This window comes from Ovis canadensis, chromosome 1 (assembly GCF_042477335.2).
Source record: "Ovis canadensis isolate MfBH-ARS-UI-01 breed Bighorn chromosome 1, ARS-UI_OviCan_v2, whole genome shotgun sequence".
Classification (NCBI taxonomy): Eukaryota; Metazoa; Chordata; class Mammalia; order Artiodactyla; family Bovidae; genus Ovis; species Ovis canadensis.
Genome location: NC_091245.1, coordinates 254,124,445 through 254,140,370, shown reverse-complemented (window position 1 = coordinate 254,140,370; position 15,926 = coordinate 254,124,445). Strand labels below are relative to the sequence as shown.

General features: G+C 42.6%; 1 protein-coding gene across 2 annotated transcripts; it reads right to left on the bottom strand.

The window, feature by feature from the left end:
* Window positions 1-4,820: 4,820 nt before the first annotated feature.
* A4GNT (alpha-1,4-N-acetylglucosaminyltransferase) lies at window positions 4,821-11,788 on the bottom strand. 2 transcript variants are annotated; one of them, XM_069581006.1, is made up of 3 exons: window positions 11,666-11,788; window positions 9,496-9,933; window positions 4,821-5,794 (listed from the first exon to the last, which is right to left on the bottom strand). In XM_069581006.1, the coding sequence occupies exons 2-3, from the start codon at window positions 9,904-9,906 to the stop codon at window positions 5,180-5,182; spliced, it is 1,026 nt and encodes a 341-aa protein (XP_069437107.1). In that variant the 5' UTR covers window positions 9,907-9,933; window positions 11,666-11,788; the 3' UTR covers window positions 4,821-5,179. The 2 variants fall into 2 exon arrangements, with proteins under 2 accessions (XP_069437107.1, XP_069437116.1); XM_069581015.1 differs by having other exon boundaries at window positions 9,676-9,933; window positions 11,666-11,743.
* Between the last annotated feature and the right edge of the window lie 4,138 nt (window positions 11,789-15,926).

Below are 15,926 nucleotides of genomic sequence, written 5' to 3'. Positions count from 1 at the left end.
TGTGTGAGGGACAGGTCTCCCAGGGCTGGGCTGCTGACCACTGATGGTCCCAGAGGTGATTTGAGGTCAAAGGTGTACTGTTGGGTTCTCACCGTATTAATATATATAGACAGGCATATAGTTAGAAGGACATTTTACATAAAAACCTGGTTTGCTAGTTTCTTGAAAAATCTGAGGATCTGGCATCAAAAAGCCTGCACTCACATACCAAGAACTGTGGGAACCTCTTACCTACTCTCTAACCCATCCCCTGAAAAAGTTCACTTTGAAGAAGTCTGTGCGCTTAGAGAAAGACCTCTTTTCTCAGGAAAACTCTCTCCTCTATTGCAGAATGAGATGCAGGATCAATTTAACCAGGACCCACTCTCTAAGTCTAGAAACAAACACTAGGTGGGGCGGGCTGAGACAGATTGAAAAAAAAATGCAACAAAATAGTAAAATGTTTGTGTCCTTGATATACAAAGACCAGTTAAAAATCAGATAGAAATAGAAAAGCAATCCCATAGAAAAGTGAACAAAAGATTAGGCAAGTCATAGAATAAGGAAACGTACCAGTTAAACATATGAAACAATCAACTTCACCAAAAGTAAAATAACTAGATATATTTTTAAACAATCATATTGGCTAAAATTAAGTAGAATGTTGGCACTGGTGAAGGATGGGAAAATGAGAAATTTCAAGCAGGCTTTTCAAAAACAATTTGACAGCACATATCAAATTTTAAAGTCTTCAAATTGTGGTAATCAGAACTACAGTACCACTTGTATGATTAAAATTAGAATCACCTTAAATGTCCACCAATTGGGTTTTAAGTAAATAGGTTATGATATATCCTACAATAAAACGCTCTGCAGCCCTTATGAAGAATATATTTTGTTAATGAAAAAAGGTGTCAAGACATATGCATTGTTAAATTTAAAAACAACTAACATAACACTATGCATTATGTGAATCCATTTATGTTTTTTAATTACACATATAAGAAATCAGGGGTGATATTCAAAATATTTAACCATTATGCTCACACAGTCATTAGCCCTCTGGGGCAAGTCTTCACACATTAGTTGCTGCATCATGGAAGTCCTGGAGAGAAGAGTTAGGGCAGATAAGCTGATAGTGGGGGATACTTGGAAGACTATGGCCAAAACTATTTCCAAATAGCACGGACATATACTCAGAGAAAAGTGAGAGACATACCAAACTTGACAGTGGTACAAGACGGACTTTCATCTTTTACTCCATTCAATCTTATCATTTGAAATTCTAAGAATGAGTGTCAGATTTGAAAAAAGAAAAATTAAAATGGGGGAAACACTAGCATGACCTAATTTCAAAATGTATCATGATGTAAACGTGTGGCATATATTCACCAAAGGCCAGAAGGAATCCAGGGTCATCTGGAATCCACATTTCTGATGCCCATTACTCTTTTTATTTTGCCCAGTAGCCTCCTTACCACCATGTTTTCTTTCCAGCTTTATTGAGAAATAATTGTTATTTATCACTCTATAAGTTTCAGGTATACAGCATGACTTACATATATTGTGAAATGACAACCACAATGGTTTCAACTAACATCCGCCTTCTCATATAGATACAATAAAAAGAAAAAAGGAAACAATACTTCTCCTTGTGATGCAAACTCCAGTATTTACTCTCTTAACAACTTTCCTGTGTTTCACACAGCAGTGTCAGCTATAATCATCATGTTGTATGTTACATCTCTAGTACTCATTTTTTAATCACATACCTTTTAGTCTATGCATTTTTCCCATCACCACCAAGTTTTGAAATATTCTTTTCTACTGAACAAACTGCATTTATTAAGTAATACATTATTAATTTCTGCCTGACGTCTTATCAATCAAAAACATCTTGCTGCCAGGTAAAACTCTCTATAACCGTCAAATTATCAATATTGCTACAGTGAATTCATACCATCACAGCCCAGCATAGAGAAATGTGACATTCAGCTTGACCTATTTGATCCCATCATATAAAACAGTTCATATTTTTTTGAAATATTGAAAATATTTCTAATCAAACTTTTCAAAACCCTAGTGATTGGGAACATTAGTCATACATTTGCCATGCATTCTCTAGATGCGGAAATTAGGCCCAGTGTGTGACCTTGCTCCACCCTCAAACAGCTAGTGCTAGAAGACATGCCTGTGGAGACAGGCAGATGAGCTGAAACCCAGCAGGGACTCTGGGGACACTGATCAGAGGGCCAGCAGGGTGAGTAGCAGCAGGTCTCAAAGTCTCACTCTAGCGTCAGACTGGACCTAAGAATCCAGAGCAATTAGCTGGGAATAAACAAAGCTAGGGCAGGAGACATGACTTGCAATTATTTTTTAGTAAGACAGTCAGAGCAGTGATTCTCAAAGCAGGAAATATCAGAATGAAAGGGGATGGGTGGATGTAGTTTGAAAAGCATTATTACTTTATATCTGGAGAAAAACATAAATTTATGCTTTCCTTAAAAGCAAACTATCAAAAAAATTTTCTAGAAAATCTTGATTGATGACTATTTGTGGAAGAAATATTAATTCTCATACCTCCTAGGAAGAGGAAGTAAATTTATATGTGACTGTAGAAGGGGCAGCTGTTCTTAAAATTTGAGTGAGTGATTTGCTTTTTTAAGACAATTAGGGTAGAAAAAGGAATAGCAGGCACCCTAAGGAGCAGAGGAGACTATCCCAGGGGGGATATGGCCAGTCATTAGATAAGTACTGGGGACCTCCAACGGACTGAGTGTGATCCCCCCAAAATTCATATATTGAAATCCTACTACCTTAAAGTGATCATATTAGGGAGCGGGACCTTTGGGAGGTAATTGGGTCATGAGGGTAGAACACTCATGGATAGGATTAGTTCCCTTATAAAAGGGACCCCAGAGATCTCTCTTGCCTCTTTCCACCATGTGAGGATTCAACTAGAAATGTGCTATCTGCCACTTGGAAGAGGATCTTCACTAGAGCTCAGCCATGCTGGCACCCTGATCTTGGGCTTCCCAGCCTCCAGAACTGTGACAAATACATTTTTGTTGTTTAACCACTCAGTCTATAGCACTTTGTTATTGCAGTCCAAGCTGACTTAGGACCTTGTCTGCTTGATCCAGCTCAATCTTCAGCATCTAAATCAGTGCTTGGCACACAGAGAGACAGAATTAATATTACTGACTGAATGCTTTAATGAGTATCAAATTAAAGGGTAGAAATCAAGTCTTTTTTTCCCCCAGCCAATTCTCTAATGCAGCAGTCCTCAACCTATATGTCACCAGGGACAGATTTCATGGAAGACAATTCTTCCACAAACCAGGGGCTGGGGGGAGGGGGATGGTTTCAGAAGATTCAAGTGTACTTCAATCTAATTCCACCAATGATTTGACAGGAGATAACCATCCACAGCCCAGAGGCGGGGGACCCCTGCTCTATCAGATTCTGTAATTAATTTTACAGAAGTAAATTTAATACTCTATCAGACTCTGTAATTAATCTTACAGAAGTAAATTTAACATGTAGTAAAACTGTCAGCCGCCTATCATAACACCCATTTTTCCTTCCTCCTTAAATGTCCCAGCCTCTCTTGCAGCTACATACTGGTCACTGAGATGTAAAGTTAAATGTTATATGGCAAGTTGCAGGAAGAGTTTATAAAGTAAGGAAAGCGCACCTTTCCTCTTTCCTTCATCCTGCTGCCTGAAATGCAGAAATGGGCTGGAGACCAAGCTGCAGTATGAACCATGGGCTGTGGACGCTAGAGATGGTAAGCAGAAAGATGCAAGAAGCCAGGGTCCCTGATGACTGCAGTGATCATACCCACCCTGATCTGCCTACCTTGAGACTACTTTTACATGAGAGAGAAACTTCTATATTTTATATACCAATGGTCTTGGGATTTCTATTGTAGATACAGTCCACCCATCCCAACTGACAAGTGGGGCCTGCAGTTCCGCCACCGCCCGCAGGGAGCGTCTGAGAGTTTTCCTCTCGCTCTGTGGCAGGAGCTCAGCCTCCTTCAGCACCGGTGCGGGTTCCGCTTCCTCATGCCGCAGGTCAGCGCTGTCAGCTCTCTGAGGACCTGCTGAGGTTTCAGCTTGAGGACAGCATGACACTGTGTCCATGCAGATGGGAACAGATTTCTCAGGACACGCCCCGGGAGGTCCCATAGGGAGAAAACGGTGAGGGAAAAGGGAAGTGAGGGAAGGTGGGGAGAAACTTCTTGTGTGCAAATGATTGCCGGGAGTTGAGGGTTGGTGGCAGTTGGGGGGAGTCCATCTTCAGAGGACCCAGGAAAGGAAGGCCTTGATATGGAAAAGTGTAAGTTTCTAGCCCGTGGTATGTGCAATGTATACTGTGTCCAGTGTCATTCTTTAGTGTGGAGTCCAGTTTTCCTTGCATTGTTTACTGAGGGGATTGCACTTGCCCGGCTGTATGTTCTTGACCCTTTGGCTATAAATAAGCTGACCACATCCATGTAGGGTTATTTCTGGGCTCTCTCTTCCGGTCCTCTGGCCTGTGGGTCTGTCTTTGACCTCACAATCGTTCTGGTTACTGCTGCTTCAAAATACTTTTGAAGTCAGGGAGCAAGATACCTCCAACCTATTCTCCTTTTTGAGGATTGCTTTGGCTATTCCTGGTCCTTTGTTGTTCCACATAAATATCAGGATTCTTTGCTCTATTTCTGAAAAAAAATGCCATTGGAATTTTGGTATAAATTGCTTTCAGTGTGCACATTGCTTTGGGTAGAATGGACATTTTAACAATATTCATCCTTCATGAGCATATGATATCTTTCTTTCATTGTATCTTCTTCATTTTCTTGATCAGTGTCCTAAAGTTTTCAATGTGCAGGCCTTTCACATCCTTGGTTAAATTTATTCCTAGGTATTTTGTTCTTTTTGATGCAAATGTAAATAGAATTGTTTTCTTTTTCTTTCTGATGGTTCATTATTAGTGGTTAGAAATGTAGCTGATTTTTGTGTATTGATTTTGTCACCTTATTAAACTCATTTTTTAGTTTTGATGGTTTTTTGGTGAAACAACATGGAAAATTGTGACTGTAAGTGATATGTGGGTGAGCCTCTGCACTCCAGGGAAGTGGAGATCAGGTGAAAGCCTGGCACTCCAGGAAGTGGCTAAATCCACAGTGTTGCACCAACAACCCAGCATTGGCTTATTTGTTACCTGGACTCTGCTCCCTAGTCACTGACCCCTCTGGACCTTGAAGCAGGTCCTTATAAGTCTTGGGACAGTGCTTACGGTAGAGATTTTCCACCAGTGTATTGCTTCCTCTAACCACAGCCTTCCCTTCCTGGTTCATGTGGTTCCAGAGATGCAGGGCATAGGAATCATTGAAGCTCGGTTCTGTATCCCAGACTTCATAGTAGCGTCGCCAGGCTCGAAAAGAGATAGGGTAAAATCTTTGAGGGTGTAGGAAGGAGAAGTTTAAACACTTGAGGTCACTCACCTCCTGGAAGTCTCTGAGTTTGCACCATACTCTCAAAAGCCTCGTCATCAATTCGGGACCCTGGTGGCCCCAAATACGTGGATTGTAATTTTCCACAAAGTTTTCCATGCACTCCCACAGGAAAGGGTGGTGAGGGAGGAATCCAAACACCCCATTACTTGAGAACTGAGATTTCTGTGCAGCCAGAAAGTTGTCCTCAGGGATGGGTCTGATGGAGATGACATCTGTGTCCATGTAGACACCGCCGTACTTCCAGATGAAGGCCAAGCGGGATGCATCTGAGCTGATATGGAGCCAGAATCTCTCGGTACTGCTGTTGATCTGCAGGAGCAGGTACAAATCAGCCCCCAGAAAAGGGAAAGGGGAGGCCCGGTATAGGTAGCAAAGGAGGAAGCAAGTAGACCTCCCAAAAATCTATTTGCCAAAAGCCCAATGTTGCAAATTTATCAAAATTACCTCCAACCCAAAAAAGTTGCCTTTAAGTTGCCTTAAAGTAGTAGTTGATACTACTACTACAGCAGTAGTATCAATAGGAAGATTTTTAGCAGCTTCTAAAGATTTCATGAAATGGTTTTTTTATAAAAGCAGTAGAAAGATGAAACCCAGAAGGGATTTCATGAGTCACTTTCAGCAGAATAGAAATTAACCACAAATATGAAACTGTGAAGAAAGAATTTTTTGTACAACCTAAAAATGCTGAGAACTGATAAAGGAAAAACTGAACTCTGAAACCATAGGATATATTAATATCTATGTTCTTTGAAAAGTTGGTAAAAGAATCTTTAAAAAAAAAGAATCTTAAAATGCATCCATGCCTTCATCCACTGATTAATTCATTTAATAACATTCATTGAAGTCCTACTTACCACTCACACAGCTCTAAGCTGCTAACGATACAAAAGTGAACAAACAGACAAAAATATTTACTGGCAGAAGATAGACAATAAACAAATAAATATATCATATGTTGGGTTTTCATAAGGCCTCAGAAAGAAAAAGTCAGGCAAGGGGATTATGAAGGGGACAGGATGGAGCACTATCTTGAGTTCAGACAGAACCTTGGATAAAGCGGATGGATGAACTATGTTGGTATCTCTGAGAGGAGGGTTCTAGGTAGAGGAAACAGCAAGTGCAAGGGCCCTGAGGCAGGAACACACTCATGGTGTATAGGATCAGGAAAATCGCAGTGCAGAGTAGTGAAGGGAGAGGGATAGGAAACAAGATCGGAGAAGGGGCAGGGGAAGAGTGAGGACAGATGCTATGCTGGGGTAGAGACCAAAATGATTTGGAAGGTTTGGAAGAAAGGAGATATGATCTGAATTAGTCTAAAAAGGGTCACCCTGGCTATGGTATGGAAAATAGATGGGGGCAGGTGCAAAGAGGTAAATTTGGAAGCTGTTGAAATAATCCAGGCAGGAGATGATGATGGTTTAGACCAGGGTGACAAGAAAGGAGATGGCAGAAGTAGTCAGATTCTGAGCACATGGGAAGGATAAAGCTGGTCAGGATTTGCTGATGGATTGGATATGGAGCTGGAGACCGAGGAGTCAAGGACAACTGAAAAATGCTAAAATGTGAGCAGAACAGAAAATGACTTTGAAATGAATAAAAAATAAACCATTATAAATTAAATATCCATGTTCCCAAGTAGAATGCTAAGATTTTGAATATAAAAAACAAAATAGATTTTTCTGAATTTAAACATGTTGATTAAAAGATTAAACCGTGACCCTTGGCTTTTGACAAAATAAACTTTTTTTTTTTTTATTCTGCTCTAACACCAAACAAAAGAAAGTCAGCTAAGACTGCCGAAATCCTCACCTGAACTATTAATAGCATTATATTGTATACAATTACCAAAAACCTCATGAATAATAATAGCTAAAATTTATCAATAACTGTTATAATTTCTAATCTACACAAATCCTCAAAAATCATAGTACCTGGCTTCCCTGGCAGTCCAGTAGTTAGGAATCTGCCTGCCAATGCAGGGGACATGGGTTTGATCCCCGGTCTGGGAAGATCCCACATGTTGAGGAGCAACTACGCCTGTGCCCAGGCACCGTAACTACTGAGCCCACGCACCCTGGAGCCCGTGCTCTACAGCAAGAGAAGCCACTGCCATGATAAGCTGGCACACCACAACTAGAGTAGCCCCCTGCTTGCTGCAACTAGAGAAAGCCCAAGCACAGCAACCAAGACCCATCTCAGCCAAATATCAAAAAATAATAATAAATCTTATAGTGCATATATACTATGATTATTCCTGTTTTCAAGTGAAAAATTAAAAGGAAGGAAAAAGAAGTTCAATCCTTTGTCCAAGGTAAGAGAGGCAGAGGTTGGATTTTAACCCAGGCAGGCTAACTCTGGAGGCCCACTTATTTCCAGTAAAAATAACTGAAGTTGATTGTTAGTAAATTGGTGATTATTAATGAACAGACCCAGATATCAGAAGCCACGCAGAACCAGGAGGAGGAAGCCTGCCTTGATGTGGACACTGGACTGACATCAAGGTAAAATAAAACCTTCCCTAGAGGTGAGCACCAGAAAGGGGAATCGGATTCTGGTTGCTCATTCCCACCCCAAGTTCACAGCACTCGTCCCTGGGCATCTTCAAGGGCTGCTGCTGCTGCTGCTAAGTCGCTTCAGTCGTGTCTGATTCTGTGAGACCCCATAGACAGCAGCCCACCAGGCTCCGCCGAGCTTGAGATTCTCCAGGCAAGAACACTGGAGTGGGTTGCCATTTCCTTCTCCAGTGCATTAAAGTGAAAAATGAAAGTGAAATCCTCAGTCATGTCCAACTCTTAGCGACTCCATGAACTGCAGCCTACCAGGCTCCACTGTCTGTGGGATTTTCTAGGCAAGAGTACTGGAGTGGGGTGCCATTGCCTTCTTCTCTTCAAGGGCTACAGCTGCTCAAATTAGTGCAGTGAATCCAGTGATCATCAGCAGGTGATGGCACACTCAGTCATCCTCACAGCTGGCCTCCAGCTATCCTATCGTGGCTAACTAGGGCAGAAAATGCCACCGCCCAGCTCCCCCAAGGTGCAAGCATGTCCCCCATCCAGGACACCCTACCCAGTCCCTAAGTGACTGAGAGAGGGTGTGGGACAGAAGTTTTCTCTTTTTTTTAATACAAATACTATAGTAGATTGGATAACAGCCACTCAATGGTCCTAATTCCTGAAACCTACAATCACCTCCTTTAGAAAAAGGGTCTTTGCCGATGTGATTAACTTAAGGACCTTGATCCGAGGAGATTAGCCTGGATCATCATGGGCCCTAAATGCTACCACAAGTGACCTTTAAAGGGAAAGGGAAAGGGAGATTTCGCACAAAATTACAAAAATCCTAAGAGCCCTGGGAGTTTCTTGATCACCTCTCAATATTACACAATTCTATATAGCTGCACCCACCTGATCTTTCATGAATTATCTATTTAAATCATTTTCAAGTACAATATTGCCTAATTTCCCCTCCTCAGGTGCAAAAAAAGTTTAGCATAGATGGGTTTAAAACTGTCAGTGAAAAAAGAATGGTCTATATACCTAGAAAAGATACAGAAACTCATTCAATTAAGAGTAGTTTCAAGACATCCTAAGAAATAAAATGGAAGCAAAAGGCAGCAGGGTAGAGATAAGCTTAAATCAAGACTCTCCTGTTTCCTTAAATTGGGACACAACACTGTAGAAAGAAGACCAGGCAAGAGTCAAAAGATCTGGGTTCTTGCCTATCTTTGATACCCCGTCTCAGCCTATCTCTGAGCCCTTATCCTCAGTGTGAAAGTGAAAAGCGAAAGTGAAGTCGCTCAGTCTTTGCAACCCCATGGACTGTAGCCTACGAGTCTCCTCCATCCATGGAATTTTCAAAGCAAGAGTACTGGAGTGGGTTGTAATTCCCTTCTCCAGGGGATCTTCCCCACCCATCTATCCTCAGTGTACCCATCTATAAAATGAGTAGGTTGGATCCAGTTTCTATGGTCTCTCCCAACACTGGGATTCTGAGGTTCTCTAAACACTTACTCGAGTGTACCACCAAAACAACGGTGTGTCTTCAAACAGGCTTTTCATATCCAAAGGGAAGAGGAAAACATTGTCAATTGCTGAGAGGAGGGAAAGGGCTGGGGAAGTGGAGTTTGGGGGCAGCTGCATGGAATTATTGAGCCCTTTCATAAGTAACAGCACAGGCTGCTCGGGGTAAACCTTTGCAGCTGACTCCACAGCACAGCAGACCAGTGGGGTTGGCTCCATTCTCTCCGAGGTCTCTAGGAACACGATGCTGCGCCCACGGCCCAGGAGGGCTTCCAGCCCCTGCTGGGACTTGTAGGAAGGTAGGTAGCAGATGAGGCAGCTGGGTTTCAGGGTGAACTGGTAGAGGAAGCCACAGGCAAACAGCAGGGTGACCGACAGGGAGAACTGGAGCTTCGTCAGCATGTCCACCCCTCTCTCCTGGCCTGCTCCCTAAAATCAACAGTATTCATTAAAAATCATATTCATAAAACCTGATAAGATATAGTACACATGAAGATAATATATGAATATCACTTTCAAGCTTAGTTTTTTAATTGAAGTATAGTTGATTTATAATATCAGATTACTTTCAGGTATACAGCATAGTGATTCAGTATTTTTATAGATTATATGCCAATAAAAGTTATTACAAAGTAATGACTATAATTCCCTTGTGAGACAATATACCCTTGTTGCTCATCAATTCTATATCCAGTGTAGTTCATATTTGTTCATTCCCTCCCCCTGTTTGCCCCCGACCCCTTCCCTCTACTCTTTGGTCACCACTAGGTTGCTTTCTCTCTCTCTGGGTCTGGTTTAGTGTTGCGTGTGCATTCATTTATATTACTTTTTACATTCCCCATGATAGTGATACCATACAGTATTTGTCTTTGTCTGATTTGTTTCACTAAACATAATATTCTCTAGGTCCCTTGACATTGCTGCAAATGGCAGAATTTCATTATTTTTATGGCTGAGTAATAATTCCATTGTGTATATATATATGTAAAATATTTTTATCCATTCATTTATTGATAGGCACTTGGGTTTCTTCCATATCTTGCCTGTTGTAAATAGTACTGCTGTGTACATTGGGGTACATGTGTCTTTTCAAATTCATGGTTTTGTTTTCTTTGGATATATACCAAGGAATGGAATTGCTAGATAATATGGTAATTCTATTTTTAGTTTTTTGAGGAATCTGCATACTGTTTTCCATAGAGGCTGTACCAATTTACATTTCAACGGACCCTGTATGAGAGTTCTCTATTCTGTACCTCTTCACCAACATGTGTTATTTATAGACTTTTTGATGCTAGCCATTCTGACAGGTGTGAGGTGATATGTCTTTGTGGTTTTTATTTGCATTTCTTTAATAATTATATGCTTTGATTTTTAAAATTCTAAATAAAATGTGATCCAATCAAATCCAGCAATGTTCAAAAGAAAGGTACATTGATTAGGTTTTACCTGAGGAATTTAAGGATGATTTGCAATAGGAAAATAATTAATTAGTAGGAAAACTATTAATGAAATGCATTATTTTAATAGATTAAAAAAGAAAAACTGTATGATCATTTTAGCTCAATAGATGCTGACAACAAGATATCCACCCAATTTGATATCCATTCATGATTTTTTAAAAGCACAAGGAAACTTTCTTAAACTGACAGTGTCTACCAGAACATATAGCAATGATCATGCTTAATACGAAGCATTTGAAACCTCCCCATTAAGACCAGGAATATAGTATGGATGTCCATTATCAATGTTACTTTCCCCATCATTCTGCTAAGTCTAACCAATGCAATGAAACAAGAGAAAAGAATTTCTACTATGAATATTAGAAAGGAAGAGACAAAAATATCACTAGTTGTAGAAAATATGATTGCCTATAGAGAAAATCCAAGACAACTTACCGAAAAACTAATGGAATTAAGAAGAAGCAAACTGAAGGTTAAATCACTTGCCAAGATTACACAGTTAGCAGAGCCATGACTTTAACTTGAGTCTACCTGTCCCCAAAACCTAGGCTCTGAGCAGATACCTGCAGCACCTCCCCCTCCTTCAACATAAGCTCTAACTCCAGCCAACACCAGGAGAGCAAACATCTCATTCATTAGTGGTTAGTTTTTTTGCTTTACTCTTTCAGAAAATACAAATCCAATAAATCAGAGCTTACCTTCTAGCCAGAAACTTGTAGTTGGCCAATACCTGTGGTCTTAGCAGCAATGACAAGTTTTTTCCTACTGCGCTTTCTGATAAGTGACCACCTAATCTTCAATTCAACAGTGCCAAGGGAAGTAAATCATTGGCAGAAGATTAATGCTAAACACCAGAATTCCCAGGAAGCTCCACCCTTTATTTACTAAGTTGCCCCAAACACAGAGACTTGCAGATCAAGGGGTTCACATGATTTTTCAGGTGACCCACACACTAATCCTACCTTTTGGTGGGCCTGTCAGGGTGCTATAAGGCAATAATTTCACCTGGGGAAAACTGAGTCCATAGTATAATCTTGGAGCCAACAAAGTGTGCACCCAAGTAGTTTGGCCTCAGTCAAAATCATGGGCAGAGACTTGGGAAATTTCTTCAGTACACAACCCTGTTTGTCCAAGCTCTGCAAACAACAGGTTTTGTTGAGGGAAAAGAATATCCACCTCCACAAATAGGTAAGTAGTGTGCAAACCCCAAGGGCTCCCCACGTGGCTCAGTGGTTAAGAATCTGCCTGCCAATGCAGGAGATGCAAGAAATGAGTGTGTGATCCCTGAATCAGGAGGATCCCTTAAAGGAGGGTATGACAGCCCACTCCAGTATTCTTGCCTGAAGAATCCCAAGGACAGAGGACCCTGGTGGGCTACAGTCCATGGGGTTGCAAGAGTCATGACTGAGCAACTGAGCTCACACATGCAAACTCCAGTAGTCCAAGGCCTGGTGATCTGGAACTAGGATTGATTCCCTGGTTTCAGTTATGGTGGCTTCAGGAAGGGCTTCCCTGGTGGCTCAGATGGTAAAGAATCTGCCTGCAATGCAGGAGACATGGGTTTGATCCCTGGGTTGGGAAGAATCCCTGGAGTAGGGCATGGCAACCCACTCCAGTATTCTTGCTTGGAGAATTCCCATGGACAGAGGAGCCTGGCAGGCTGCAGCCCATGGGGTTACAAAGAGAAGGGTGCCTTTGCCTGGGCTTCCTCTCAGTCTCATGAGGTCAGTGTCACCACGCTCCACTGATGTGGTAATCCCCACATTTCCCCAGACAGTGTGACTCTCCTGTGGTCTGCTCCCCATCACCCCTGACAGGTTTAATTTTATGCATGCTAAGTTGTTTCAGTCACGTCCGACTCTTTGTGACCCTGTGGACTGTAGCCCCTCAGGCTCCTCTGTCCATGGGGATTCTCCAGGTAAGAATTCTGGAGTGGGTTGCAATGCCCTCCTCCAGGGGATCTTCCCAACCCCAGGATTGAACCCAGATCTCTTATGTCTACCTACACTGGGAGGTGGGTTCTTTACCACTGGCACCACCTGGGAAGCCAAACAGGCATGTGTAGTAATCCTCTTTTGAGCTATCTTTTGCTCTGAGTTCATCCAGAATCTTCTCTCAGCCATGAATAGGTATCCACTGGATGCTCTGGTATGGATGGAGAGGCTGTCTCCTGAGCAGACTTTGGATCCTGATATAGCAGCTCAAAGGAAGTAAAGCTGTCCCACTCGTCGATGGCTTCTTGTTTTCTGTTTGGTTGGCCAAAGAGTTCATTTGGGTTTTTCCATAATATCATACAGAAAAACCTAAGTGAACTTTTATTCAACCCACTATGTGCCCGAGGCTCCCCAGGAGCATTTCTTGGGTCTCTACACACACCTCTTCCTTTTGGAACTGAATTTCTTCTTTGGACCTTGTCAGGTCCAGGGTCAGGGTCCTTGGAATCTTTCCAAAGTTCCCTAGACCTGGATAGATGGGTTGTTCCTTCCTCATGGAGGGGTGGAGGAAGCAGAGCTCCTGGTCCTCACTCTGGGGTAAAGAAAGGCCTCCATTAGTGGGAGTGATGCATTCCTAGTTCCCACATTTAGGGAGGATCATGGATCCTGGTGCCTTCCAGCTGTTTGCAAGATAGCCAATACCATCACACAAGTGGTCGAGGTAGAGATCAGGGAAGTAGTTGGTGATCTTTGTCACAGTCACAGGGATGAAGGTGAGCATGAGTGATGCAGTTAAATCTTTTTTCTCACTTAAGGAATTCTATTTAATATTGGAAAAGTGTAAACATCAATTCATTGCACCTTTACAAGTCTAGTATTCTACCCATCTATTCAGTTTAGTTCAGTTCAGTCACTCAGTCGTGTCCGACTCTTTGCGACCCCATGAATTGCAGCACACCAGGCCTCCCTGTCCATCACCAACTCCCAGAGTTCACTCAAACTCACGGCCATCGAGTCAGTGATGCCATCCAGCCATCTCATCCTCAGTCGTCCCCTTCTCCTCCTGCCCCCAATCCCTCCCAGCATCAGCGTCTTTTCCAATTGGTCAACTCTTTGCATGAGGTGGCCAAAGTACTGGAGTTTCAGCTTCAGCATCATTCCTTCCAAAGAACACCCAGAACTGATCTCCTTCAGAATGGACTGGTTGGATCTCCTTGCAGTAAACCCATCTATTAGGCTCACATTTGATACATTTTTTAAAATTTTTAATTGGAGGATAATAATTTTCCAATGTTGTGTTGGTTTCTCATGTACAGCAATATCCCCTTCCTCTTGAGCCTCCCTTCCTCCCCTCTAGGTCATCACAGAGCACTGAGCTGAGCTCCCTTGTGCTGTACGACAGCGTCCCACTAGGTATCTTTTTTACTCATGGTCGTGTATATATGCCAGTGCTGCTCTCTCAATTCATCCCACCCTCTCCTTCTCCAGCCTATATCCCCAACTCCATTCTCTACATCTGCGTCTGTATTCCTGCCCTGATGCAAGGAAACCTTCAGCACAAAACACAGGGCCTGTCTGACCAGGGACCAAGTAGAGGGTATAACAGAAAAAGCACTGAGCTTGGAATCATGCCTCTACCCACTATAGGTCGAGGGGGACAGGGCGAGTCCCCAGGCTGTGCAGAGCCTCTGCTCTTCTCTGCAGTGCTGATCTCAGGCCCATTGTGAAGACAGAAGTCTCTGAAAGCCAAAGAAGTGATTCCCTCTTTCCACCAAGCCTAAGAGGAGAACAATAGAACACTTGTACTGTAGATGGCATGGATTCCCTGATGATAAACATTAAGTCGTTACTGTTTTCAGATGAATGAAATCTTCATACTTGCCAGTGAACAGTTAAGAAGGAAATTCTCAGCCCTGTGTGAGAATTGTTGAAATGGGTGCAGAGGCCAGCAGTCAGCCTCTGGTACCTGGGGTCTTTTTAGGATCACAGCCTGATGTCCTTGTAGAGTCTTTCCAAGGAGGCCTCCTGTCATCTGAGCTGCTCTACCAGGAACATCCCCAGATTCTTCCAGCCTTCGCTCTCATGTTCAGAGCAGGACTGCCTTCCCTTCTGTCTGCTCCCATGTCTGCCTTCTCTGGCCTGTACCACACTAACTTTCTGTCTGTGCAGGTAGCTGCCACAGCGACAGCTCCTGTCCTGAACGCCACAGACCCTTAGGGGCTCAAGGATGGGCTTCAGGAGACCCTAGATGCTGAAGCCACAGCTTCCATCAGTACCTTTACCCTGGATGCCACTTATCCACAGCTTCTCCTACCTATCACCTAAGGAACGTCCCTACTCTTTGACCCTCTCTGACATTAATTCTGTTTAAAATTCCTGAAGATGTCTTCACCATCCAATCTCAGGTCTTCTCCAACCAGCCAAACAATCCTTGGGAACCTCAATACAGATATCTGAGTAGAGATGGTCCCAGAGTTCTTTATCTTTACGCAGTGGTTGGGTCTGAATGCACTGAATGACTGAATGACAGTCACATATGCATCCAGGTCTATTTTGTCTCCTTTCGAGGAGTTTTGGCCTCCTGTAAGAGAGTTCTTACTTCCTACACTATAATGTAAGCCAGACTTGGTCAATCCAGTGGATTATGAAGCCTGGGTAATTGTTGCTCAGTGATGAGACCTTAGGAAATGTGGATTGGTGTAGCCTCAAATGGGGCTTCCCTCGTGGCTCAGATGGTACAGAATCTGCCAATGATGCAGGAAACCTGGGTTCAAACCCTGGGTTGGGAGGACACCCTGGAGAAGGGAATGGCTACCCACTCCAGTATTCTTGGAGTTTCCAAGATGGCTCAGACGGTAAAGAGTCTGCCTGCAATAAGCTAACAGGATGGGTAGAAACTCTGAATCCATGTTCTTTTTATTTTACAAAGCTGTTCTTTGGATGCTTGAAGCTAGTGCAAAGAAAAGGGAGTAAAGGGAAGAAAATCAAAGAAGAGCCTAGTTTTCCCCCACTTGTTGGCCCTACA